Source organism: Ischnura elegans, chromosome 1 (assembly GCF_921293095.1).
Source record: "Ischnura elegans chromosome 1, ioIscEleg1.1, whole genome shotgun sequence".
Classification (NCBI taxonomy): Eukaryota; Metazoa; Arthropoda; class Insecta; order Odonata; family Coenagrionidae; genus Ischnura; species Ischnura elegans.
The window spans coordinates 63,538,474-63,565,784 of NC_060246.1; the positions used below are offsets into that span (position 1 = coordinate 63,538,474).

The window sequence follows — 27,311 nt, forward strand, 5'->3', positions numbered from 1 at the left end:
GCCAGGTATGTAGCTCTTAGCATCATTGTTCACATCATTTTGTTTCATTGGCACCAATAATGAAGGAGAAAGGGCTCATTGAGTTTGTTACCACAGCATCCTTTATGTAGACTAATGTTGCTCCAGAAACTTAATTATAAGTCCAGAACTAGCACAGGGAAAATAGGGCAGAGCCATAAAGTCATCAAGCTCAAGTGGCCTCACGCTAATTATTATTTATTTTAGTGTAAATAGGCTTGAATATGATTTAATCTAAATTCTTAGAAGACTTAATAATAGGATGGTTTCCTATTTTTTTTATTGCCTAAAACGAAAGATTATTACTCCTGGAGTACATATTTCACGCTTTTAGATTTTTAAATGACAATATCTATTTTTTGCGATTAAATGAAAAGTGAAAATTTTCAAGCATGCGAAAATGCAACGGCTAAGCATGAATGCTGGGAAAAGCCCGAGTGACGTCTGGCTGTGTGAGGCCACCATGGTGGGAGACTATGAACGCTGCTACGATGCAGGCTGCTTGCTGCCAAGCATGGTGGTAGCGTAGAGTGCCCTGCTAGCAGGTAGCACTTGATTTAAATAAGGATTATTAATACCATATCAAACGAAGGAAACTTTCCAACCATAGGAAATTTTAATAGGTGATTATTAATCAATGTTTCCCTGAGCTCTGTGCCTCATGCATGCATTAGTAATCTCAGACGATGTAAAACTCCTGACTACTCATATAGCATCTGGGCCCGTGACGTCACGTGGAGTGGCATCGCATGGGCGACAATCTGTCCTTTTTCAAATGAAGTTAAAATTGACCATTAACATTCATCTAAACTGGGATTTCTAAAACCAAACAATTTGTATATCATGAACACACTAGTGGTAGGTAAGGAATTGCAATCAATGCCTTTCATTTTCTTTGATGAAGGAAACTACCCTATTGTTAATTATGAAAATGCAAGGGCCAGTGCATTTGAAGCTCAGCTCGTAGCGCAAGGGTATAGGAGATAAGTAAATTTCTTGCTTGGCCTGAAGGTTTTTATTTAGTACCTCTAAACATTTAGCATCACTAATCTTAAAAATCCTAAGAAGGGATCAATAAGCATAGCAAAAAGCACCATTTTGTAGGCGAAGTCTTCCCATTACAATGACACTGCCGCATAACCCATTATATTTGATTTTATGGTTCATTTCACTGGTTTCAGGGATTTCAGAACACAAATGTGGGAACAAGTTAAAATCAACTTTTCATAAGAAGATAAAATGATAAAGCACAATATAAAAGTTGATTAATGACAGGTATCTCGATAACTTATGACTTGTAAAAACCTTTAAATTATGAATTTTAGTGCAAAAATAGTCATATTCAACTTCTTGATCCCCTACATGTTATCCATTACCATGGGCAGTGTAGTTCACTATTAAGATTTGGAGGCCTAACATAATCAATGAAAAGTTAGAATTTATACAAAATTGTTAGATTTTTGTCTATTTATTTCCAATATAAAATCTCTCCATTAAAATCTTTCTTTATTATTCAACATTAGATAAAATATATAACAAATAACAACTTATAAAATTTACATAGCAGCTATAACATATATAAGAACCAATATTATGTAACAAGTCCACCTCAGGGTATAACAAAAATGAATACTGTACCTAATACACATCCTTCTAAATCGAAACCAAAACATAAAATGATTAGGCTTAATTGAAGAATTGGTTCGAATTCAATTCTTATGCCTACAATGACTATGGTTGGCAAGGATTAAGGGTAAGCCAATCTTTTACACGGCACTGCAGTTCCTTCCATGCTCTTTCAACTTGCTTTTGGGTATACTCAGGAGACCACAATGTTGAGATGACCACATTGGCTATAGCCACAACTTCAGAATTTGGAGTCTGGGCTAAAATTCTCTTCTCACACTCATCAACATCAAGTTTTGTTCTCTCCTGGAGTCTTCTTATTGCCTGTAGCACAAAAGAGAAAAATAACATCATATAAATGGTAATATTTGTAATAGTTTCTTAAAGTAATGCTGCAATAAGACTGCTTGGACAGAAAGGATCAAAATGACAAAATGTAAAAAAGTTGATGTAAATTTTTCTCAACACATGCTACATTCCAATACAAGTTATTTGACACCTTGGATAATCCTATCTGACCACAGGAAAGGGTCCTGCTGAAGTAGGCAACTTGCCAGACCAAAGTACTGGTCAGTCGCAGCTACCAAGAGGCCCATACACATCAAAATATTGGCCGGGCAAAAATTCTATAACAGAATAAGTTAGTATTTCATTTCGGTAGATATTCAAGTAATCAACACCTACAAATGACAAATTGATCATCTCATCCTATCAATGGAGAATTGAAATTTAAGTGTTTCCTCCCAACATCCAAAAACATCATGATTCTGCTGAAATGCTTCCATAAAAAATGCAGCTCAAGTAGAGAACTTTCATGATAGAAGTATGTATTCCAGAATATAAGCCAAATAGCTAACAACTTAGCAACTTCTAAACAGTCCACGTCTTCTCTATAAATTAACCAAGTGGCCCATTTGGGTGTCAAAGGAGCCTAGAAAGGTTTATTGCTTGTATTATTGATATTGCAATTAGTAAATCACATTTTGGTGATTTGAAAAATGACAATTGATTTTAGAATACATAATAGGAGGGAACACTCAAAATTAAAAATTGGTTTTCTTAATTTAAAACCAAAAAGATATGAATGAAAAACACACAGGCCAATATTCAGAGCTCAAATTCGATTTTTAACCAAGATAAGTGGCTTAAAAACTCCGCTTGGAGCTTTGGCCACACCCACGACGCGAAACATATCTCTATTGGCGTGACGTGTGAACCTCATCAATGTCATGATAGTAATGCTTGAGGAAGCCATTAACACATTGGGTTCATGGAAACAGTGGCCAAAATTCTATCATCATGGCGAAACAAAAAGTTAATTTTGTTCTGGCTGATTCCCGAAATGTACTGATATTATTGACAGTGACTCTGAACAATTTTTTTTGTCTCAAAAGAATCATTTCTTTGAAATGAAACTTTTTTAAGATGAAATATTTATAGTTATGAGTGAGACAGTAATCACGACAATTATTAAGGATGCTTTACTTTGTGGAAATACCATCATAAAATCCTTTGCTTATTACAGCTTTTTAGCTTCCGGATGTAAATTACAAAATAAAAGAACAAATCATCACAGTCAATATCATACTATAAAAAAATGGTAAATAAGTGTCATCAAAATGAATGAGTAACTCAGAGAGTGGGATATTTACATGAAAATATCTGTAATTTCACTTATATTTTCGTCAGAGTTACAGTCACTTTCAAAAGTTTTAGGACAAATTTCGTGGTACCACTTCTGCTTCTCAAGGAAATTTAGTACCCTTTACCCCTTTCATAGTTTTTTGCTGCGCTCCACAAACATTCTGCTTGTGAGTGAATGAATATATGTATATTCACTCGAAGAGATAAATTATAACTGCAAATAAATGATTCCACTTCCATTTATGTAGGATGCAATTATTATTTCGTGTGCATTTACTACATACTTGCACTGGTTTTCACCCTTAGTTGTTATAATATCTATTATAACAAGGAGGTCGTGACCATGGTGGCCTAGTACCATGCATATCGTATAAATTTAGCTGAAAATGCAGCCTTCCCTTTCTCCTCCTTCGCTTCCTTTGACTGAGTAACTGCCTCTTCAAATGATAGTAGCCATTTTACAGGACTCATTTCTTTTGCACATTTATGTGTATCGCTACCAATGTGCTTTAACAAAATGTCACGTCTTTCAAATGCAAGTATTTTATTGCAAAAGTTGCACAGTAATACTTTTTTTCGCATAAAAATCTTCCGAGATGAATTCACTCGCCCTGGTATGAATGGTAACACTAGCTTTAGGCAATTTAAAATTCCTTTCCTTCGTTGGATATTTAAAGCTGTAACTGCCATAAAAAAGAAGTTCAAACACGAATCATGACCACTCATGACGGTGTTTTCAAACCAAGTACTGGGTAGCCATGGTATAAACATGAGTAATGTATACCGTATAAATGCATGTAAAAGACGCACCCCTATTTTGAGCATCGAAGGTAAAGAAAAAAAATTTTTGCGGCATTTTTTTAACACTATCACACGGTGTTGCAGACGTATGCCTGGACTTTTAACAGTTATCAAAATTTCCACTTTCAATACTAAAAATTTACGCTACATTTTCAGCTACATTTACACGATATATATGGTGCTTGTAGATAATTAGGTACTCACTTGCAGTCTTAACCTTATAATGCTTACAAGTAGAGATGGGTCAAAAAGAACCCAACTGCCAAAATGAACTGTTCACTGAAATGAACCTATTATAAAATGAACAGTTCCCAAAAACTCCCAGTTCACTGTTCATGACTGTACTACACACGTGCGGCGTATTCGGTACAACAGGTACGCTCACCAAGACGTATTTTGAACTGCAGCTTACTCTATCAAGTGCGTGGTGGCTACAACAGATGGCAGGTAAGATGCAGACCATCCAAGGTCATCGAAGTGCATCATAGACAACCGAGCCCCTGCCCTTCTTTCTCTATCATTCGCCTCTGTCCACGAAAACGAACAGGATAGCTGCTGAAAGGTTCAAACACCCTAACATTTCGAGCGTGTGTTCAAAATATTAGGTTCATTTTAGCTGTTCGTTTTCTCAGGGTGTTTATTTCTCGGAGGCCATTCTTTTCCCCACGGCATTCATTTTGCAAAAGGGTATCATTTCTCGGAGCATGGGCTTACCCAGCGGGGTCAGGAAGGGGTAGATGCCCCCCTAGAAGTTGAAGCAAATTCGTAAGAGAAATTGAATATGAATCCAAAATTTGTAATCAACGCTTTCGTGAATACAACGTCCCATAAGAGGGAGTAGAAAAAGTTCCAATCATCTCTTCGCATATGCTATTGCACTGCAATGCTCGTCTGCTTGTTCTACTCAGGAAAAATTTTGTTTACAAGCTCTCGTAGGAATTTTTCAATTTTTAAATCGGTGAGGAAGGGCAAGGAAAGAAGCAAGCATAACTAAACACAATCGGATACAATGAAACTTGAACCAGGGTGTGTCGAAATGATTATTTTTTGCATTGAAGCTCAGTGGAGCACTGAATATCTAATGATCCATCCACGCATAAAGAGCAGCCTCTCTTCTCCTATCCTTTCTGTTCCGTCCTTCCCTTTCAGCCACTGTGGAAAACACGGCACCCATTTCAATTCAGCATGGTCATCACCTCGTCTGAAAGCAGCCTCCTGTTTCCAGCCAGCAGCTGTGTTTAAGGCTACAAAATTATTAATAGGGTAGTTTTCTTTATTAAAGAAAGCGAACGGCATTGATTGCGATTCGTTACCCACCATTAGTGTATTCATAATATACAAATCATTTGGTTTTAGAAATCACAGTTTAGACTAATGGCAATGGTCAATTTTAACCGCATTTAAAAAAGGCCAGATTGGCGCCCATGCGATGGCACTCCACGTGATGTCACAGGGACCTAGTTTCTATACGAGTAGACAGGAGTTTTACATCATCTGAGATTACCAATGCATGCATGAGGGACAGAGCCTAGGGAAACATCTCTTAATAATGACCTATTAAAACTGCCTATGGTCGGAAAGTTTTTTTCGTTTGATAAGGTATTAATAATCCTTATTTAAGCCAAGCGCTACCAGGTAGCAGGGTACTCTGCTACCTGCTAGCATCCTGTGTCGTATCAGCGCTCAAAGCCTCGCCCCAAGGTCACCTCACTTGCGGCAGCGGGAACCAGAACGACGTCACACGGAGTTTTCCCAGCATTCCTACTTAGCCATTGCATTTTCGCGTGCTTGAAAATTTTCACTTTCCATTTAATCGCGAAAAATAGATATCGTCATTTAAAAATCTAAAAGTATGAAATGCGTACTCCAGTAGTAATAATCTTTCGATTTAGGCAATAAAAAATAATAGGAAACCACCCTATTTACATAAAATTCATGAATAAGGCAAAATTTTGTTTTATTTACCAATTTTGTGGTATTTCGGGTTATTTCACATTATTTTGCCATATCGCATATTGCGAATTTCACAAAAATCTAGTATTTAGCCATACAAAAGATAATAATCACTCGGATTTTCAATCACTGTGCCATATCATCTGTATTGATGCCCATGGATATTACATAGCCCCGAGAAAACTTAGCCTATGGCAAACTAAGTTTAATTCATAATTACTGAAATACCATTCTCGCTAGCATCTGAGACTGCAGTTACACACAATTAAATTTGGCAAAAATTGGGTAAAGTCAAGTCTACTTGAAAAAAAAACAGCATAATGAATTTTAAGCCATTAATTTCATTTTCTTCTAAGACAAGTATCCCCTACATCTTTGTAAGGAGAGTATTTCCAGAGGGGGCGCTGAAGTCATAGTTCCCTTACTCTTGAAAAATTCCTTGGCCCGGCACCATCCCTGAACATTAAACAACCTCACATGCTTAATTGTACGCCAACTATGTCTAAATTCAAAATATTCAGACTTAATATTTCTGATCAGAATGTTACGAGGCTGATGGATGAATAAAATTTTCTCCTACATGTTTTTAAATGGATACAATATACATAGATAAATCTAAGTCAAGAATTATTCCTCCTTCGATGTCTCTAGACATATATATGTATATACTAGGAAGACTGCATATCAATTAGAAAAAATATAAAAGATATGAATTTTCTTGTACACACACTCAACAAAAGAACTTGTAGAGATCCAAAATTAAGTCACCCAAAACATCTGCAAGAAATAACCCAAGGCATCACACTGAAAACTTAACTTCATGCTTATCTTATTCAAGTCTCAACATAATATGCTTACTTCATTTTGAGTTATGATGCATCCCCAAACTTCATTGCAATGTACATGCCAGTTTGCTCTCAGGAGTACAGCAGCTTCAATGACAACAATATTTTTCCCTTGACAAACCATTTCAGAGATGGTCTTCCTCACCAGTTCCAGAATGTGTGGCCATACAATTGAGTTTAGCAGTTCCAGCTTCTCCTGCAATTAATAATAATGAAAATATGGATAACACTGGCAAGAGTGATTAGTCAAACTAATTAAAAGAGAGCAATGGTAATTAAAATGTGTGGTTCTCGGAATCACCACGAGATGTCAGCGCTAGCACAACGAGTAGTTCACGTGGTATCACTTGGACTGTTGCCTGTAAAAACATTCCACAACAGTGCTCGTGAAGAGAGCTGTGGCAGTGACCTGGGTCTGTTGCTGTTCCTGCATAGTGATTTTCTGATTATTGATAATATTCTCAAAAAAGTTACACAAAATTTAATTGACAGTTCATGCCATGATAGGTACATTTAGAGATAGACGTAATTTTTCATGAGATATGAAATACACACGAGAGAGACCTCTTTCTCATAACAGCCCTGGATTACCTACTTGCCCAGTGCCATAGAAATGGAAAAATTGTTTTTTATTTAAAACACTGAAATAGGAATTGGTACCAAGTCCAGAGCTTAAGGCCATTTTACACAGGGTATGTCATTGACCAATCTGACATACAAACGAAGGTGCAGTCAAAATTGCGTTGTGTAAAGCAGTGAATAGCTATAACGCATGAGAGATGGCAGAATAGCCCTGCTCTAATTCCGCGCTCACATTCTCGCAATTTCAAAAATGTTTTCAGCAAATCTGGGCAATGACATGCCCCGTGTAAAACGGCCTTTAGAAAAGTACAATTTTTTTTCTTTCTACAATCAAAACCTAATGCATATCTTATTGACTTCCATTTCTATTACTGCATACTGAGGTAAATTTTACGATGTCCTAGTTTAATGATTTCAAAATAAAATAAAGACATACCTAGAATGCCCAAGTGGCACCAAATAGACTCAATTGCACAATATATTTCAATGAAGGTGATTGTCTCTTCTAAATGCTATAAATTTAATGCATAAGGCAGGGGTGGTATTTCCAATTACATACCTGTTCATAATGGGGTCCTTCACTAAGGCCCAAAGTTTCAATCCATTAAAAGAATTTGTTAGATGTAAGGAAAAGATAAGTTGCAAACGAAAAAAGTATTTCTCACTAGGCTACTGTCTCCTGAGTGTAAATTTTAAAAAATGCTTAATTTGCTGCCCACTTTTCATGATTGAAGGCATCATTAGAGTTCAAATGCATCAATTCATACAGGGAGGCCAGCTAACTAAGTGAAAGTATTGCCCACAACAACATATTGACAGAGGCCAATAGAAGGAGAGGAGAAGTGGCTGAGAAGTGGTGACCCACTTAGTCAGAGCACGTGACCTCTTCAACTTATCTGCAATAATGTTAAGGCCATCAATTTTTCAACAAAGAAAAGAATGAGAAATTGGCGAGAGATCGATAATCACAAAAATACAGGTCCGTTTACAATAAAAACTATCAAAAACAGCAATAAGACATTATAGTAGACCCAAATAATGGGACACCATAACCTGTTTTCACAACTAAAATCTCCCCTCTACTCCTCATCCTCAACTTACCCACCTTATGCTTGACTGTATGACAGAATGTAATTTTACATATCACTAGAACTTTTTATTGCTTCCCACTCACAAGTCAGATAGGCTTGATGGCTAATACTGAATATCTCGAGCATGAAAATCTCTCGCAAGCAGTAACTAATGAATCTCAAATGAAGAATAACATTAATTTTGTCACTGCCTTATCAACTGAATCCAATTCTTCACAGGGTCCCAGTCTTTCAACCATTACGGAGTCATCAACCACGCCTAACCTTCCTCCAGTGAATTCATCAGTTTCAATGTGAAGTCAACAATGGATATAAACGATCCAGGTGTATCCACTATCTTCTATCCTAAAGAGACTGATATCAGAAAACTTGATGTACAATGAGATGTTGCCAAGCAATGTAGGAACATAATAATAATTTACTTAAAAACATGATTTATTTGATACTGGCTGATCTCCAAGTGAAGTGTTTGCTCACTGGAATAACAAAAGAGGCACTCCTCAATTGATCATGATACGCGGGAGAAAATCATTTCATAAAACATTTCAGTAAGTGAAATGAAAATTTCAAACAAGCAATTTTAAGCAACCAAATTTAAGACTGGGAAAGCCTAATTGCTTCCTCAAGTCAAAGCAAGACTAAGACTGTCAGATGCTTAATTGCAAAGTGGCGCTTGGCTGGAAGATGGATCCAGACTCCCCTTCCATAAAAACATTTGATTCAATGCCATTCTTCAGACTACCTAAGAACACCACTAAAATGACCACTACCTACGAACACTACTATATTAAATAACCACATTTTACCTTTCAAAGTGTCTCACTTATGTAGATATGTAGATTAAGAATGGCTGTCTACATCTAACTTTCCACCTACCTTTATGGCAACCTACTAGGTTATTAGGAAATATTTTCTGATGAATCATTTGGAATTTATAGTCACAAGGGTGGTTCAAATGCCATTTTTACCAAATATGTACATCCTTCAGGCAGCACCTTGCATCATCATTAAATTATTCAGATAAAATTCAAATAGAAAGAAGAAGAATAATGCACCCTCTGCAGACATAGAAATGATATAGCACCAATAAAGCAAGACTATTACAAAAAAGAATCTTGTTTTATTACAGAGAGGGGGAAAGCAAGAAAGGCGGTGATGATGAAGCCCTAGCATTACAGAAGCGAGATATGGTACAAGTAAACTATGACTTCAATTTTGCAAGAGTTATTCTTCCAAAATGAGTCATAATTCAATGAGGGATTTTTCTAGAGTTATAAGCTAATTTATATAAAATAAATGACTGTAACATCAAAAATATTTTTTAATTCTACATTGTACCTGGTATTGAATGTACCTAATTCTAAAATATACACTGTGTTTAAAGTATACCGGGACTAGCCGCAGTGATAACTTTTACGGGAGTCACCCACAATGCACAATCGTGCGAAAGATCCAACAGAGAAAAAAATCATCCGCCTAGACCGGGATTCGAACCCACACGATTGTGCATTGTGGGTGACTCCCGCAAAAGTTATCACCGCGGCTAGTCCCGGTATACTTCAAACTAGTCAAGAGTAAACACCTCTTTGCGTTCTATGTCCGGGCCTGCTCTCCGGCCGTGACGCTGTGCACACAAATTGGACTGCTTGTGGCATCATATGCCCAGCAGTCCAGTTACACCTTGTCCGGTAGTGTCCACAAATATCCGCAGAGTAGAATGACGCCTCGGTAGCTTAACTGGCTAAAAAAGCACTCGACCTGAAATCGGGGGATCCGGATTCGAATCCTGGTCAAGGCGGATGATTTTTTCTCTGTGGATCTTTCGCACGATACACGGTGTTCTTTAAACCAGGTGTTTAAATTTCACTGTGCTTGCCCAAAATAGGCACAGTTGCACACAGGACACGTTATTTTGTATATCCCTGACTGATTGATGAGGTGAATGGAATTTTTGGGGTTCTCAAGGGAAAATTTGAGCTTGTTGCTTGAGAATTAGCTTGGTCTGATTCTGTGCCTTTCTGAAAATACCTTAAAGTCCCTCGGTGGACCTACATGGGATTTTAACATACCTATTTACCTATGTACTTGCTCCATCCATGCCTTCTGTCTCCTCCGTATCTCATCTATAAGCTGCCCCTCCTCACCCACCACTTAACTGGTCTTCCACCTATCCATTCACTTCACTTTCTCCAGACCCACATCTTGAATGCCTCCGGTCTTCTCTTGTCCTCCTTCCTAAGTCTGATCACCTGCAAACCCCACTGATTTAAACATCATTCCCCCCACTTTAACTCCAGCTTCCAACGCATCCCACTCCTATCCATCCCCTTAGCATACATGTTACAATGCAATGGCAACTGTGGGCTGCGCTGTATGCTCCCTCTACAACTAGCTCTTGTGCACCTTTGCGCAATGTGACTCATTGGCTGGGAATACGATTTCTGCCATCGCTCAGCAATTTGATGCATCATAAAAATACTGGACGATACCATATACATGATCATGTCAGCACACATCATGCAACATTCTTCAAACTGGATGTGCTGTTTTTGGAAATAAGCTGCATTAATTGTTTTGCAATAGTTCATTTGCAACATTACATACAAATAAGTTAATTTAATGCAAACACATATTATTCCACAGTGACATTGCACGTATATGAAATATATGCTGTAATTAAAGGTGAATATTGGAATTGATGGGCTGCATGCTTCCCCTTCGGATAGCACAAGTACAGCAGACTCCCGATAATCCGGCTGCAGTATATCCGTGTTGCAGATAATCCATGCATGATTTTTACTCTTGCTCAATATTTACCTGTGATCTTTATAAAAAAATAAAATCTGACACAAAATCACCAGAATTACTGCATTAATGCTAGGATACACCGGGCTTATTTTTTCCATTAGATTCCACTTCGTAAAGCGGAAGCGATCGTGCACTAGCTGCATTCACAGGAGCACCGTGTTCCTGTTTTCCAAGCCACGCAGCGCACGACTGTGCTCCGTGATCACGGATACACGTCCCGCAGCAGTTGGGCTACTTGTGCGAGAGGCGACTACGTGACGTGGTGCCTAACAGTGTAGTTTCCGATGTCGAGCAGTGGTTTTGAAGCATTTGTGCTAACCACTTTTCTGTATCTGTGATATCACAGCCATGGATGTGTGGTTTTCAAAACCAGGCCAAGTGAAAGTTTGGGTTGTCTGTGTTTTCCGATAATTGCGCGGTCTCTCCCTCTCATTAGCCCGGATAATCGGGAGTATGCTGTGCCAGATATGATGTGATACTGTCTGGAGAGTATGAGCACACATTGAAACAAACTTCCACTGAATGAAAATCTAGTCCGTAGTCATACATATGCAGGGTGGGCAGAGAGGACCAGTCAAAACAATTCTCCAAATCCTTAAAGGCGAGGGTAGCAGCATGTGAGTATCCAAAAGGGAATCATGGTGTCTTAACCCAAATTGTCTCCAGGCAGCCATACACAAATGGGCATTATTAACATTGATTAGAAAAGAAATGATGAAATTCTAATAATAATTATCTTAAAAGGACATACCTGATCACTAAACACAATTTTTCCAAGGATCTGCCTGTTGACTTGTCCATCCAAACCAATGATATCGGATCCAAATGCCTTAATCAAGTCATCATAACAGGGCTGACCCTTTTCATAGGCCTGATGGCCCAAGATATCGCAATTGATAATACCAGCACCTAATTTTTCCAACCGGTTGGCAACTGAAGATTTTCCACTGGCAATACCTCCTGCAAGGCCAATTATATAAGGTACTTTCTCCACACCTACAAGTAACGGATGTTTTGGCACCTTCTAAATAGGAGAGAGTGATTTTTCCTGTTAGCTGCAGCAGATGAAAATGCATGATGCCTAACTTGTGTCAATAAAAGACAATACCCCACATTCATGGAATGTATAAAAAATGTATGATTACCTCAGGAATCTTAAGTGTAGTCCCGAGCAGATGCATTCTAAGAGCACTAGAGCTCATTTTATCTTCTTCCTCAGTCGTTTCTTTACATTCATTGGCAAGAATTGGTATCTCATGAATATGTAGTTGAGGGAGACCTCTCTCTTTCCTTAAATCATTGACTTTCAGAGCACCTTTGTAAGTTTCCCCACTCACAACAATTAACTGCAATGTACGCATACACAGGTAATTAACATCGAATTTACAATACCATTGTGAAGTCCCTTGAGACAATTTCTGAAAGACATACAAGGTGACTACCTTCTTGAAATCATTTTACTTGAATACAAAAAAATTATGATTATTTAGAGGTAAGTAATAGCAGTTCTATAGGAGACATGTAATGTACATGCCACGGATAAATGATAAGAAGCCAGCTGAAGCATTTGGAAGAATTTTAGATTCATGTGATTACCTGCATGGATGGGTCACTCTTTGTGGGACCAAATGGATCATCTATAGGTACAATATCATAAACAATTGATGAATCCATATCTTGAACAAATTCTCTCACTGATTTGATGCGTTGCTCGCACGGTTGAATTAATTCACAGAGTAATTTATCTACAAAAATAGATGCGAAAGTCAAAAAAAGTAATAGAACATGAAAAAAAAGCAAGAAGTTTATGGCTATTTACTTTTCACCATGCTGGTATCTGTAACACCAACGGTCAACTTTTGACTGCATCTTATGATAGCTTCACTGAGAAGTATCTTATGTCCATTGTGCAGTCTATCGAAAGTACCTCCGAGTACGACGTTATCCTGTACTGAGTCAAAGGAGCGAGGTCCTGAACTTGGTGATTCCTCAGCTTCCGTCATTTCTTCACTTAAGTCGATCGGAGGGCTGCTGTCCGGCATTAAAATGACCTTGTACTGACCAGACAGATTTGACACACGAGACTTAATAAAACCATCTATGTCATCACTTTTAAATCCAGAGTCAAATATCACAACATCGACTTCTCTTAATGTTTGAATATTCCTAACATGATTGTGCTTAATGGGTTCTAATAATACACAGGCGTCAAGATGGGGACAACAAGATGATACTTTGGAATACAAGTTCATTATTGAACGACATAAGTAAGGTAATCTAGGTCCTAACTTCTCTTTCCAGTCCTCTTGCTTGCTAGGGGGCGAATGACTAGTGACGGGAAGAAAATGAATGTACAAAGTGTTCCTAACGTACTGATTTATTACACTTAACCCGCTAGCAACGATCCTCCGCGGATTCGACACGAAAAGTAAACCAGTCGCAGCCATTTAATACTCGCTCAATATTGAAAAATCAGCATCAGCGAGATCATGAATGCTTAAAGGCTTTCAGTAAGGGTACAGGCAAGTTTAAACAAATATATATTAGAACATAAGGGCTGCACTTGCATGTAATGATGTCAAAGAAAAGCATACGATTTCTCCTTTGTGAATTATCACAGTAACACCAGAAGATTTTCTCGAGGAGTTAGTCATGCCATGGTCATGCTTCGACGTCAATATCTCATTATGTAAAAATTGTAAAAGATCGGTAGAGATGGCACGGCAAGCGACGCATACCAATTGGTTGCGCAATTTTCTCTCGACACTTATGAATAATTTGAATTTGCTCCCAAAACTTAATAGGAATCCAGCGACGAATATTGATATGACTGACCCCTTCTAGAAACAACCACACATACATCACAATCGGAAAGCGCATTCACCTAAATGGCGGGCTTTATGATAATAAGTACGCTCATTGACATAATAATGTTAAGAATATCTTTCTTTGCCCAACGATTTGCAACAATCAAATATAGGGCACGTCAAAACGATACATATAATTTACTAGACATAAATCACATGGGATACGTCAGAAAAAAGAGTAAATGGATATAAACACAAAGATGATACATACATCAAAATGAAACATAATTTTTTCAAACATAAGGAAATCAGGCGATACAAACATGGAGATTTAAACAAGATTAATAGCAGATAGACAAAAGAATGATGCCTATATGCATTTTTCACTGAATTCGTCCAAGCTATAGAAAGCATTTAATAACTGATAGTTCTTGAGATTACATTTGAATACATTTATAGTTCTTTTACTAACTCGAGGGCGACAGATAAATTATTATACAATTTAATTCCAATAGCTAAGGGACTGTGTAATATTAGACGTGATGAGAGATGATGGGTCTGATGAATACGTTTTCCCCAATTTCCCCAAACAACCATGAGTGGCGTAGCCAGAGGGGTACACCGGGGGTCCGTGCATAGTTATTTTCCTTCAAAGAAGAAAACAAAATATTGAAAAATCATGAATTTACAAAATATTTTTTTAACAAATGAAGTTTTTTTGTTATGAAAAGTGTTAAAATTAGTTGAAAACCCATTACTAAATACCCTGTTTTTCAAAACTTTTCCCCTTGGTTTTGAACCCCCCCGAACGAAGTTCCTTGCTACGCCACTGGTCTACGACCTGATCTAATCGTCTTCCCTTCCGATAAGCTAACCCCATCGCAAGATTGCGCTGAATTATGCGGTGTCGTAGTTCATACTACGCATTTGTAACAAAACAGCATAACCCATTGCCACGGTCTTAGAATATGACCCATTGCCTTGGCCAATAGGGGGCTAATGTAGTGGCGGATACATATATGATGAGGGGGGGGTGCCCCCCATTATGGGGCTGCCTGCATTTCCGAATATTGCAGGACCACAACTTTTTTATATCATGTGGCACTGTCTTGTAAATGCGTATTGTCAGTAAAAATAAGATTTTCTTAAACTTCGTATCTGACTTAATCAATTGTCATCGCTACAAAAGTTAAGGTAGCTGGAGATATCTTTTGCGCCCCCCTTGATTTTTTTCTGTATCCGCTGATGGGCTAATGTAATATTCGTGGCCATGGTCCGTATATAAGGCTCATATTCGTGGCCTCGACTTTCACTACAGTTGATTCCATTATTAATACATTACACATACATATGATGTATTCTCCATGGTTGATTCGATGTCAGACGAGTCAGATAACGCGCGCATGCGCATTTGTTCAACTTCCAAAGATCGCCGCGATCGCCGCCAAATTTGTTCGGCTTCATGCAAGGAAGTGCTACCCTCTACAGTCTTCAAATTGTACTTGTAGCAACTAGTAATTAAATTTATCAGCGATCACGATTGTCTGATCGGCTCATCCGCTCATCTTTGGCTACGATCCCATCCTGGGTCAATTCAGCCTTGACTTCTCCTGTGATAGCCGATGTGCAAGTTTTTACGTTTGTAATTTAGTGTGTGCATTGATTGATAGCGCGCAGTGTTCTGAAGGCTAATTGCACGAATATTATAATTGTATCATCTTGTGGGAAGCTGCGCATTGCAAATACCAAGAATTTATTTGAACCTAAAGCCATGTCTGTAGTTTATCAAGCATGCCGGCAATTCAATCGCCTTATTGGTAGCTCAACTATTAATCGTGTCTCTTATAAATTCCTGAGCACAGGTATGTAAAATGCACGTTTGATTTTAATTATTTTTCCAATGAAAACGAAATTATATCCTCCATGAATTACCATTTTGTTAGGTAAATCCTATGAATACATTATAACTGAGAAAAAAGGAGAGAAACAGAATGTTGGAATGATAACATTAAATCGTCCAAAGGCATTGAATGCTCTGTGTGATGCTTTAATGAGAGAGGTAAATGACGCTTTATCTAACTTTGAGTCTGACAGCTCAATCGGAGCGGTAATCCTGACTGGGAGTGAAAAAGCATTTGCCGCTGGTAAGTAATGTATACAGCTAAAATTATGTAACCTGTTATTTTTTTCGAATATCTCAATACGACCCCTGAAAACATTTTTTAAGAATGCGCAGGTGAAGGGTCTCATTATTATGTTACATCACGCAGGTGAATGGCGTTCTCTGATCTCTAATTCATGTTACACTAACGACTATAAAATAGTATATATATATCAGTCATGCAATCATGGAGAAGTAATGTTCTTGTGGACATAAAGAGCTAGGTGTTTGATGACGTCAAGTGCCTGTCACAGCACAGGCATGCATAACGCCCATTCAGAATTGAATTGAACTTGTAAGAGATTAATAGCAATCGAAGGTAACTATTATTGCGATATTAGATTCTAAATATTTGGCTGTTACTGGAACGAGTATGCAAAAGTAATTTTAATATATTTATAAGGCAAGTGTTTTATAAGGTGCATCGTGAGGTAATATTTTTTAATTAATTGGAAAAATGGAGCATAACCAACAACCTAGTTTATTCACAAGCATCATAGCAACATGGATACAAATTCATAACAGTAAAGCATCTCCGCCTAATGACATTAGAATTGACTAAGGTCCATTTTCTCTGTCGACCCTGGATACGTCATCAGCACTTACATAAACCTATCTCGTCCTACATAGGCCACATCAAGTCCTACATATGGCAGGTTTTGGAACTAAACAGGCCGTACTTAATGTAGGGTACCCCAACTAGCCCTATCCCTTCAAAAACATGGTGGCCAAATTTCATCTGGTGATCACTTTGATCAAAGAATCTTCGTTACGATGGATATTTAGGGAGACGAGCTTGGTAAGCTTTTGAGAAACCAATATTGTTTACGTACAACAATAGAAAAATATTTTCATGCTGCTATTTGTCGCATAATAAACTTAACTACGGAAGGTAAAAAGCGAATGACGAACCTTGATGATGTATTTTAAGTTCTCACGTCAATAATCATATTTGCTCCGTAATTATCGCTATCTTGTACAGACTGCTTTTGAAGTAATTTAAAGACAATATAATTCTACTTTTGGCTCAATGTGAGAGTATTTGTAGCGATAATTAATGCACCTACATGACCTGGCGTACGACACCGATTGATTATATACCTGGAGCTGTTGCCCTAACAATACACCCAAAAATTATCGGACGTCTTTTCTTAATTTCATAGTTAGGTCTCATTACACAACCAGAGTGGAAAACTGGCGTTGTGCCATCATCTACGTCATTTCTGAGAACTTGACGACAGAATTACCCCCCCACCACTAATGTAGGGTCGACTGAGAAATGCTTGTTGGGGTCTCTTGTTATGTAGAGTCAACGAAGAATACGAGCCTTAGTTGGGGTAAACCATATGTTCAGTATTTACAGATATTGAACACTTAACTTCAAATGCTGAAATATTTATGTTGTGCTGTCCAATGCCAATACTATTGTCATTGGTAGGGTGTCAGACATTTGCAAGGGGGTTGATTTGGAGAGGGTAAACTCATTTCTCTATCTCCCAAAAATTTCGGAGAGCAATTGAACCCCCAGACTACTCATTGTGGCCCTGGTACTGTGTGATTAATGTCTTACTTCTTCAAATGTCTCATACATCTAATCATCAATAATGTATGTGGTTTAATAAGATTTGTCTTCTCTTTACAGGAGCTGACATCAAAGAAATGAAAAACCACATTTACTCCCTGACTATTAAGGAAAACTTCTTGGCTCATTGGTCTGCTGTGAGTCAGTGTCGTAAGCCAGTTATCGCTGCTGTAAATGGTTATGCGGTAAAGCCTTTTTGAATATTAGGGATTATATCAATTATTAGCCATCAACTCAATTTTTTGTGCTTTCATTGTTTTGTGCCAAACATCTATTGCTTATACCTAGCTTCTTAGTTGTACTTACATATTTATCCTTACCCTACTGCCTTCCGTGTAAGACCTTTTTGGGCACGCGTAGTTTATGAAATATTTGTGACGTATTAATGTCTCTCTCATTTGGTATTAACACCAAGAGTTCTACATAAATGTATTTATTGAAGAGATTGATAATTATTTGTAGACTTAAGGCAGTCGTAATAACATTACAGTTACGAAACTTACAAAAGTGCGTTATTGTACAAATACTTTTTATCAGCCATACATGCTCCTGTTCCGTACTACCATTTTCTAATTTCTATCCAGAAGTTCACTGATCAGATTCTATCAAAATCGATTTGCCCATTTCACTAGTTATCATATATCTTCTGACGATGTCATTGCCTCAAAAGCATAAGCTAAGTCTGTACTTACGATAGCAACATCTTCATCTAAATCATCCACCCCTCCTCAACCATCTGCCTTTTGTTGGTTGTTTATTCTTCACGGACGGAAGCATAAAGAAATCAATGGATGACTGTATGGTGGGTAACCCATCAATTCGATGTTTTGAGCAGTGAAATATTCAGCTGTTTGGACTGATGTGTGAGAGCTCGTATTGTCACGTCGAAGGATGATCCCTCGTTGCTGGTTGTTTTTTTTATATCTTCAAAGACTTATGACAAATAAATTGCTTTGTACTGTTCAGAATTGACCATTCTTCAATTCTCTGGTGGCACTGTATCTACATGCCCATTTATCCCAAAAAAGGAGGCGACCATTTGCTTCTAACGCTTGTAAGTGCTTATGGCATGAAAACCTTTTGTTGGGTTTGGCTCATCTTGGAAGACACATACAGTCAATTGCTCTTTACTTTCAGGCTCATATACATACATCCAAGATTCGTCATCTGTGTAAATGTCATGCTTAGCTTTTGATGCAACACAATTGTATTTTTTGAGCATTTCTTAGCACCAATCGACACGAGACTTTCTTCTGAGTGATTTTCAAATTATGTGGAAACTAACGTGCACAATTTTTTTCACGTCCAAATGTTCATGAAGAATCTTTTGTATGCTTGTCATGCTAATGTCCAAGAATGTCTTAATCTCACGGTTTGTCACATGACGATCTTACTCCATCACTTCATGCACAGCATCGATGTTTTCTGCTAGTACAATCAATTTTGGACGACCTTCTTTAAATTCGTCCTCGAGTGGACAACGGCCACTATTGAATTCACTAACAAGGGGAATACATGACCTTCGCATCGCCGATCGAGCTCAAATTTTGCGATTCGGTAGTTTATGGGTACAAATGTAATATACCGAAGCGAGACGACGCACTTCTCGTAAAATTCCGAGAAAAAAGCAATTAAAAATCGTAAAAAATGAAGGTACGCTATATGCATCGATCTCGCTACCTTCACTTCCACAGTCGGACACCGTATCCACTGGGCTGTCGCACTCTTGTTTACCGAATGTGTTCAAAATAGTTTATATAGCGTACCTTCATTTTTTACGATTTTTAATTGCTTTTTTCTCGGAATTTTACGAGAAGTGCGTCGTCTCGCTTCGGCATATTACATTTGTACCCATAAACTACCGAATCGCAAAATTTGAGCTCGATCGGCAATGCGAAGGTCATGTATTCCCCTTGTAAGCCAGTGATATTCAGTGGTTTAGAGGGTGAACAATCGCCAAAAGCCAAAGTGAGTTGATCGATGCAGCTTAGTTGAGATAATCCACGTCAAAAGTCGTGGTAAATCATTTTAAAAAAATTCTCACGAGTTGATGCCATTGTTTGACTGATATGAAATTTTCAACTTACCGTAACAACAGAAATAGTGCTCGCACTTCTAGACCGTACAGTGCGTAAGATGTCAAAAATGTCAAACTTAGCAATGTATATGTCCAATGCCACATAGCAATGGCATTGTTGCCAATTCCGGATACATAAATAGCAACCCTCGAGTTGTTGTAGTATAATAAACAATGAGTAAATCAATATATGACACGTCCCTACAGAGATTCAGCAGAATGTAATACAAATGCTTGAAGTTCAGCGTTCTACCTTTTTTGCGGCGATAGTAGTTTGGCTTTTCCTTGGAAGGGTATATGCTAAGAACTAGCATTCTTATAACTTTGTGCAAGACATCCAACAGATAGGAATCTGCGATCTGCAAGTTATACCTTGCTTTATCTCAGGATTAAAATGGAAAAGCAATAGGGAACTTGCATATATTTTGGATATAATCAAGAGCCCCAAAATTATATTAAAATATGATAATAATAATAATTTTTATTGATCCTAGAGATCACATATCAGATCACATTGACCATAGAGATCACTGGTGACATTGGAAGTCGTCAAAATAAAAAACAATAGTTACAAATAAATGAAGTGATATAATATTTACAATTTCTACAGTTTAAAGGAAAAGTTACAATTTTTGTGGCTGATGGGCAAAGATTACTCAGAGCCCAACATAAAGTTCTTCAGGCTATAGTAGTGGTTTTCCATTAAATATTTCTTCGAAGCATTCTTGAATGGTTTAGGTGGAAGATATTTGATATCAGACTGTAATTTGTTGTATATTTTTGATAGAAAGAATAAGGGTCCTTTTTGGCAGAAAGTGCTAGGGTAGTCTTTGAGGTGAACATCATTGGTGGTTCTGGTTGCGAGATTATGAAGAGAACTATTTTTTGGAAAGTATTCAGGGTTATTTTTAACAAAAGAGGCACAGTTAAGTATGTACAGTGATGGGAATGTTAGAATTTTCAGATCATTATAAAGAGGTTTGCATACCACTGTGAAAGTTTTTTAAAATTATTTTATGACGTGGCTTGCGATATTTAATTCATCAAAGTTCACGAGAATTTTCAAATAAAAGTGTGAATCGAAAATGCCAGATGATTGACTGGTAGAAAAGTGATGTCATTATTCAGTATGAGGAGGCATGGCCATGGTAGAGGTTGCATACTTGAATACAAGCGATGGCGTGGTTATGATTCATTTCTTGAGGTGCAGACGTATCGGAATTATTCATTGTGACTGCCTTTTAGCTATTATTTGATCTATTTCTCCTTCATTGAAAGTGATAGATTGTGTTAAGATGAAGGGATACGGTTATTCTTGGGCTGATCCTAGCAATCTTCCTGTTACTGATTCCATAATGATATCAGGGTATTTTAGTGTAACTGTAGACTTCGTTGGCACCAGTCGATGCCAAGAAATGAAAAGGTAGCTGATGTGCATCTGAAATGTTTCATAGTTCATAACAAAGTGAGACTTGCATGTACTATCGGCGAAAACGTATACTCATGGGAAATGTGTAATCTTTTGGCAGTTTGATAGAGAGTCTTACGGTGAACTTATTTTCCACCTTGAAGCAGTCAATAATGCTTTCAACTTAAAAATACCTTCCCTCAAAGGCGACAGGAAGCTCTTTAAGACTGGAATCTGAGTAGGCCATGCTAATATTTGTTTCAATTTAGTAGCGATAAATGCACGAATTTCCAACACAATCTACCAGCTTGTGACTCAAAAACCCCAAAGCCACTTCCTATTCTGCAGAAAGAATCAGTCAGTCGCTCTTCGATCAATGTAATAAACACAATGTCTTCAGGTGTTAATAAGTTACTTTTGTAATAAAGGCCTTCCTAAAGTAACATTAAAATATGAATATTTTCCAAACAGAGTCCTTCACATACATTTTGGGAGTTTTTCTCACGATATATCTGGAACCTACTCTCAATATGAGCTCATCGTAATTGCAATTGTTGTCACTTAAAAATTCTGTATCGGAAATCCTAGAGGGATAACCTTCACCTGCACTCTCAATATCACTGGAATCCGTGTTGAAAATATCAACCCAATCCTATTTCTATTTGGTTTTAACTGGGGAAAGAGCAACATATGATAGAACTGCACATTCTTTGGGCAACATTGGGTTTGACTTTCCCCTCAAACACCCCATTTCCCCTGTGGTGTACATCAGTCCTACTTCATACGATGGTCTGACAACCTTTAATGGATCCTTGGTTTATCCTGACTACCAAAATAAAATGCTGATCCACAGATGTCTTCTGCTTCTTCCTCCACAGTTTCCAAATCAAGGGCTGCAGAGCATTCCTCTGGTGATTAAAAATTTTCTGATAAAAGCAAGCAATGAGGTAGAATTAATTGTTTGAGGCGTAACTATGTGAAAGCGATTCATAATTAAATTAAGAAAGAAGAACTTTGTACTTTCACATTAATATTTAATCACGACCATGGTTTCAACGTTAGACCTGATGATGACGTCTAACGTTGAAACCATGGTCGTGATTAAATATTAATGTGAAAGTACAAAGTTCTTCTTTCTTAATTTAACAATGAGGTAGAATAAAATCAAAGAATGCTACGATTCATATTTTGAGACCACCTCTGGATTCCATTCTTTTTCCATCTACAACTTCCTTTATAATGCGTCTCCTATACATTCTCACAGCAGCTGCTTGTTTACCCGGTGCAGCCCTGTTTGGCAACACGGCATTAATAGAGTTCATTAACATTCATAAATATCAATATTTTTATAGATTATGGATCATTGAAAAATTACAAATAAATTAAAGAGTTTTTCTATCAGTTTTTTCTGTCAGGGTAAACGATAGGACAAAAAGTTATAATATTTTCATTAATTTATAACATAATATAAGCTCGAAAAATACCCAAAAGCCAATTTATTAATCTACACTGATGATCGTAAATTATTGTGGAAGATGAATGCTGTAGATGTAGTAGTTAACCCTATGTTGAGTAACAAAGTTCATGAAGTTGACAAAATGGCTAATTTTACGGTGTGCGGAGTCATTTATTGCACTAGTGTGTCTACATTTTTAAATTTTTTGTAAAAAATTAAATCAGAACTTGGGATAAAATTTTATGTAAAATGACGTATAATTCATTATTATAGCATGCACTGAAGCCAAGATATAAATCTGCAAAGTACAGCGGCGCATTTTGACGCCGACAGTAGAAGAACACGATGTCTACTTGGCTAGCAGTCGAATGTGTGAGGAACAATGTTGCTCTTTATTTTCATGTTTCCTCCCTTGATTTTAAACATCATGGAATTTTCTGTCCTTCCATAACTGAAATTGAACAAGTGCCATAAATAATTCGAGTCCATGGTACCCATTGAGAAACAAGAATCTCGAAGTTTTGTGACTACGTAGATTAAATCTTCGACCTGAAGACACTGGCAGCAGTGCCAGCGAAACTGTTGTCATCACCGACAAACCGACGCAGTTGCACCGGAAACATGGAGAAATTGGATCTCGAAGTTTTTATTATTAAAAGGCGGCCGAGGTATAGAAAAATCTCAGGTTCAAGTTATTCAGTCGAAGAAATATGGAAATATTATTAATATTAAAGTTATAATTGCACACATAGCACACGGGTTTATCATTCCGTTTATTATACTTTTTTCCGTAACTCTCATCCCGATGGATGGCATACATCGAGGCTTCTCTCCTAATTTTCTCCATGGGAATGCAGAGGAAAATTTTTTCGGGGTTTTATTGCACAGAGGTACAATGCACCACTTGTATTTTTTCCTTATTTCAACCATGTTCTCCTTTAAATGCAACGTGGCTCTTCCAAACCTGCAGCTATGACGTTACCGTGCTTGGATCTTGGACTCCTACTAAATTATGACGTCACGGCGTAAGATTAGTGAGGGCAGTATTTTTTTAGCCCGCGAAACTCTGAAGACTTCAGGGATTCATTTTCTAGTGCATAAACTGAACTTTAAGCGGAAAAAAGTATACTACGGTACTAAGTATTTACAGAAGTATACCAGTATACTGTCTATAAAAAGCATGCAATTTCTCCATTGTGGTTCTTTATCTTCTGGTATCAAAAGAGCCTATACCAAGAGCATCAGTTCCAATATATGTTTTGTTGAATATTTTGCATTCAGCACCTCCTGTTTTATCCAGCTGTTATAGTGATTCGTTTGCTCCTGCAAATACAATACATGGCTTGACATGGCTGATAATGAAAGAAATTTTTATGTCATATTTTTGTGGAAAAAACCATAAATTTCTCTTTAGTTAGTCATATTTATTGGGCAACTTTCAACATTGAAATATTACGTATTTCTTTAGTCATATGTGAGGTGAAGTCAGGAATCCCACTGTGATTATTGCACAATTAAATCAAGTGTCTCAATTCTGTGATGTAGTATGGATGTCTGCATATAACAAGCACTTATGCTTTCATCTACATCCAGTGCTATTTTAGGGGTATCCAAAGTACAAGGGCTTACTGATTCTGTTACAAAGACTGTTATTTGTATTGCTTATGTAAAAATAACCAAAGGTATTAGTATTTATTTCTATTTGTACTCGCTGTTAACTGTTTACAGTTAGGTGGTGGTTGTGAGTTAGCAATGATGTGTGACATTATTTATGCTGGTGACAAAGCAAAATTTGGCCAACCAGAAATTACTATTGGCACAATTCCCGGGGCAGGTGGTACCCAGAGGCTCACCAGAGTGGTTGGGAAGTCTAAAGCAATGGAAATGTGCTTGACTGGTACCCCCATCTCCTCTCAAGAAGCAGAGAAATTGGGTGAGACATCATTCTATATTGGTTTCTATTATTATCCTATCAGTCTCTATAGTGAAAGGTCATGTTTCAGGACTGGTGAGCAAAGTTGTGCCTGCCGATCAACTTCTCACGGAAGCCTTAAAACTAGCTGAAAAAATAGCATCCCACTCAAAACTCACTACAGTTATGTGCAAAGAAGCTGTGAATGCAGGTATTTAAAAGTTGTTAATTGATAATATATGATAAATTCTGTTGTGATGAATTGATGTAACATTAAGAAATGCTCTTAATTTTCTCTAACCATGTTTTCTCTGGAAAATTGAATATATTTGCCTTTATTTCAGCATATGAAACAACATTGGCTCAAGGACTTCTTTTTGAGAAGAGGATGTTTCATGGGACATTTGCCACGGTAATTATAACATAGTAATATGTACTTAGTAACTTAATAGTACCCTGCTGCATGATTCTTTAAGTGTCTAAAACCCATGAATTCCAACGTATAATTGAGCTCTTATGTATTTGTAAACCTGAGTGTTAGAAGTCATTACAAGCAGAAAGTAGGCACTAATTAAACAGCAGAAAATGCCAACATTCAAATATGTATATCACTTTGAAATAACATTGGTTCCATAATAATGATGAAGTATTTAAAATAACGTACTTATAAAGGACAGGGTGTTACGGGCTAGCCTAACACCCTGTTAGCTCAATGTTTCTGATGAATTACAAATGCAGACACCCAAAATGTATTCCCAAAGATGATGGCTGTGTACACAGATTTCCAGACGAGTGTAAACTCTATTCCAGGTTAGTAGTGGGCGAAGCCTACATCAGAGAATATGGGGAAAAATTTGTAGCCGAATATTTTGCACGGTCATAATGGACAGATATGATTATTTCGCAGGTATAAGGTGCATGTAGCTTTTAAAATTCCAGGTTGTATGAGAGCATTATGAGGGTAAAATTTTGGAGTACAATTAGTTCCTGAACTGGCCGCTTTCATATGCCAATGAGCAATGTTAATTTTAATTTTGTGTTAATTTTTTCTGCTAATTTACATCAACACTGGCAGAGTTGGAGCAGTATGAAATTTTGAAAATGATTTGTCGATGTATTGCTATGAAATCTCCCTTAGTTCGGTTATGAGCGGTTCACTTAGGAAATTAATCTCAACATCTCTCACAATCATCCAGTTTCTATATGACACATGTGGAATAAATCCAAACCCACCAGTATTTCCAGCAGAAAGTAACAAGGTAGCATTGATCCGGAAATATTTGGCCCATCTCACAGCTGAATATGCCATAGTTTCTATACTTTGTAATTGGTGTAAGGTTGCATTGTTGGAACCCAGAAATATAACCTAGAATATCCTCTTATTTAATATAGAAAATGGACTTCATATAGGTGGAAGACAATTGATTATGTGTTTTTTCTATGCAGTTGCAAAAGCCTTAAAACCTCTCAGCCATGCTGCAAAAATGTTATACTTACCAAAATAATATGATAAGGTGTCATGTATCACCTTAGTGAAGTACTTCTCAATTTTTCTTTAGGCTGACCAGAAGGAGGGAATGGCTGCTTTTGCCGAGAAGAGACCTCCAAGTTTTAAAGACAACTAAGTGGACCATCAATGATGATTCCTGGACTTTTTATACCTGTGTTTTCAAGAATTGGCACTATCAGATCGCTCTATTTTGATATCCCTTACCTTATTGTAAGAATTCAGATAATATAAAACATATACATATCAACTGATTACTCTTTAATTGTAAATAAAATGAAGTGAAAAGAAAACCAGTCATCATGGCCAGGGGTGGATCCAGGATTTCCTTCTGGGTGGGGGACAAGCTAGGCCGTATTTAGGATTTTGTTCTGGGGGGGCACAAGGATACATCGTAATACAAAACGGACACAATGATAATGAGACCGTATTTAAAATCTCGCTCATTTTTAAAGGTCTGGGGGAGACATGTGCCCCGCTACCCCCCAGATCCGCCTATGATCATGGCTGAGGTTAAAGTTTGTATAGGAAATCTACGCCACTTCTACTTTATCCTATGGGCCAAAAGCCCTTTAAATTGTACAGTCTGTGTCTGGTAACTAATCCATTAGCATGAGTCGAGCCACCTTGCATGGAAAAGTTGAGTGAATGCTATGCTGGGGTCTTTGAATACTCTAGGATCACAAGTGGCCACTTGCAACAAACAGTTGAGCTCATACCAATCAAAGACAAGTTCTCAGGTGACTAAGAGACTGTGCTCAGAAATGCCATAGCACTCACATTGAGCTGTTACGTAGCATTAACATTCAGGAAAAATTCCACAGCTGTTGGGGTTGGAGCACTCACTCCCCTAAATATGCCCATTCTCATACTTATATATAGCCATTCAGTGCAACATAGAGGACTCCTCTGTATGTGTCGGGAGTACAATAAGTTCCTCTTTTTAAAGTGTAGTTATCAATTGAAACAAAATTAACTACAACTAATTTCCATGCCATGGTAGGACGGTTAATAAGTCTTCCACAACTTGCTT

General features: G+C 37.5%; 3 protein-coding genes across 6 annotated transcripts in view; 2 read left to right on the forward strand and 1 right to left on the reverse strand.

The window, feature by feature from the left end:
* The window catches only part of LOC124161938 (putative inorganic phosphate cotransporter), an 84,885-nt gene extending 75,215 nt beyond the window's left edge, over window positions 1-9,670 (forward strand). For 2 of the 3 annotated variants that reach the window (XM_046538215.1, XM_046538207.1), the window contains one exon: window positions 8,780-9,670. The gene's annotated coding sequence lies outside the window, so the exon portion shown is untranslated. Of the gene's footprint in view, window positions 1-8,238; window positions 8,449-8,779 lie in introns of all 3 variants that reach the window. The other variant, XR_006865451.1, reaches the window with a different exon arrangement.
* LOC124161923 (bifunctional coenzyme A synthase) lies at window positions 1,457-14,207 on the reverse strand. 2 transcript variants are annotated; one of them, XM_046538189.1, is made up of 6 exons: window positions 13,188-14,207; window positions 12,965-13,113; window positions 12,514-12,786; window positions 12,120-12,392; window positions 6,901-7,083; window positions 1,457-1,968 (listed from the first exon to the last, which is right to left on the reverse strand). In XM_046538189.1, exons 1-6 carry the CDS (start codon window positions 13,813-13,815, stop codon window positions 1,750-1,752), a joined length of 1,725 nt encoding a protein of 574 aa, XP_046394145.1. In that variant the 5' UTR covers window positions 13,816-14,207; the 3' UTR covers window positions 1,457-1,749. The 2 variants fall into 2 exon arrangements, with proteins under 2 accessions (XP_046394145.1, XP_046394153.1); XM_046538197.1 differs by having other exon boundaries at window positions 12,514-12,714; window positions 13,188-14,206.
* A 1,491-nt stretch (window positions 14,208-15,698) lies between these two features.
* Window positions 15,699-26,528, forward strand: LOC124162047 (enoyl-CoA hydratase, mitochondrial). Its single transcript, XM_046538384.1, has 7 exons — window positions 15,699-16,037; window positions 16,119-16,319; window positions 17,979-18,103; window positions 24,588-24,792; window positions 24,863-24,982; window positions 25,116-25,183; window positions 26,331-26,528. The coding sequence occupies exons 1-7, from the start codon at window positions 15,947-15,949 to the stop codon at window positions 26,394-26,396; spliced, it is 876 nt and encodes a 291-aa protein (XP_046394340.1). The 5' UTR covers window positions 15,699-15,946; the 3' UTR covers window positions 26,397-26,528.
* Window positions 26,529-27,311: the final 783 nt, after the last annotated feature.

What these genes read in the sequence shown, in the direction of transcription:
- LOC124161923 (XM_046538189.1), bottom strand. Translation starts at nt 13,815, where the DNA reads ATGGCTGCGACTGGTTTACTTTTCGTGTCGAATCCGCGGAGGATCGTT. An exon ending in AGAGTGACCCATCCATGCAG is followed by an intron (nt 12,787 to 12,964) that starts GTAATCACATGA and finishes TATGTCTTTCAG; the next exon opens with AAATTGTCTCAAGGGACTTC. An exon ending in CTACACTTAAGATTCCTGAG is followed by an intron (nt 12,393 to 12,513) that starts GTAATCATACAT and finishes TCTCCTATTTAG; the next exon opens with AAGGTGCCAAAACATCCGTT.
- LOC124162047 (XM_046538384.1), top strand. Translation starts at nt 15,947, where the DNA reads ATGTCTGTAGTTTATCAAGCATGCCGGCAATTCAATCGCCTTATTGGT. An exon ending in TTATAAATTCCTGAGCACAG is followed by an intron (nt 16,038 to 16,118) that starts GTATGTAAAATG and finishes CCATTTTGTTAG; the next exon opens with GTAAATCCTATGAATACATT. An exon ending in TGAAAAAGCATTTGCCGCTG is followed by an intron (nt 16,320 to 17,978) that starts GTAAGTAATGTA and finishes TTCTCTTTACAG; the next exon opens with GAGCTGACATCAAAGAAATG.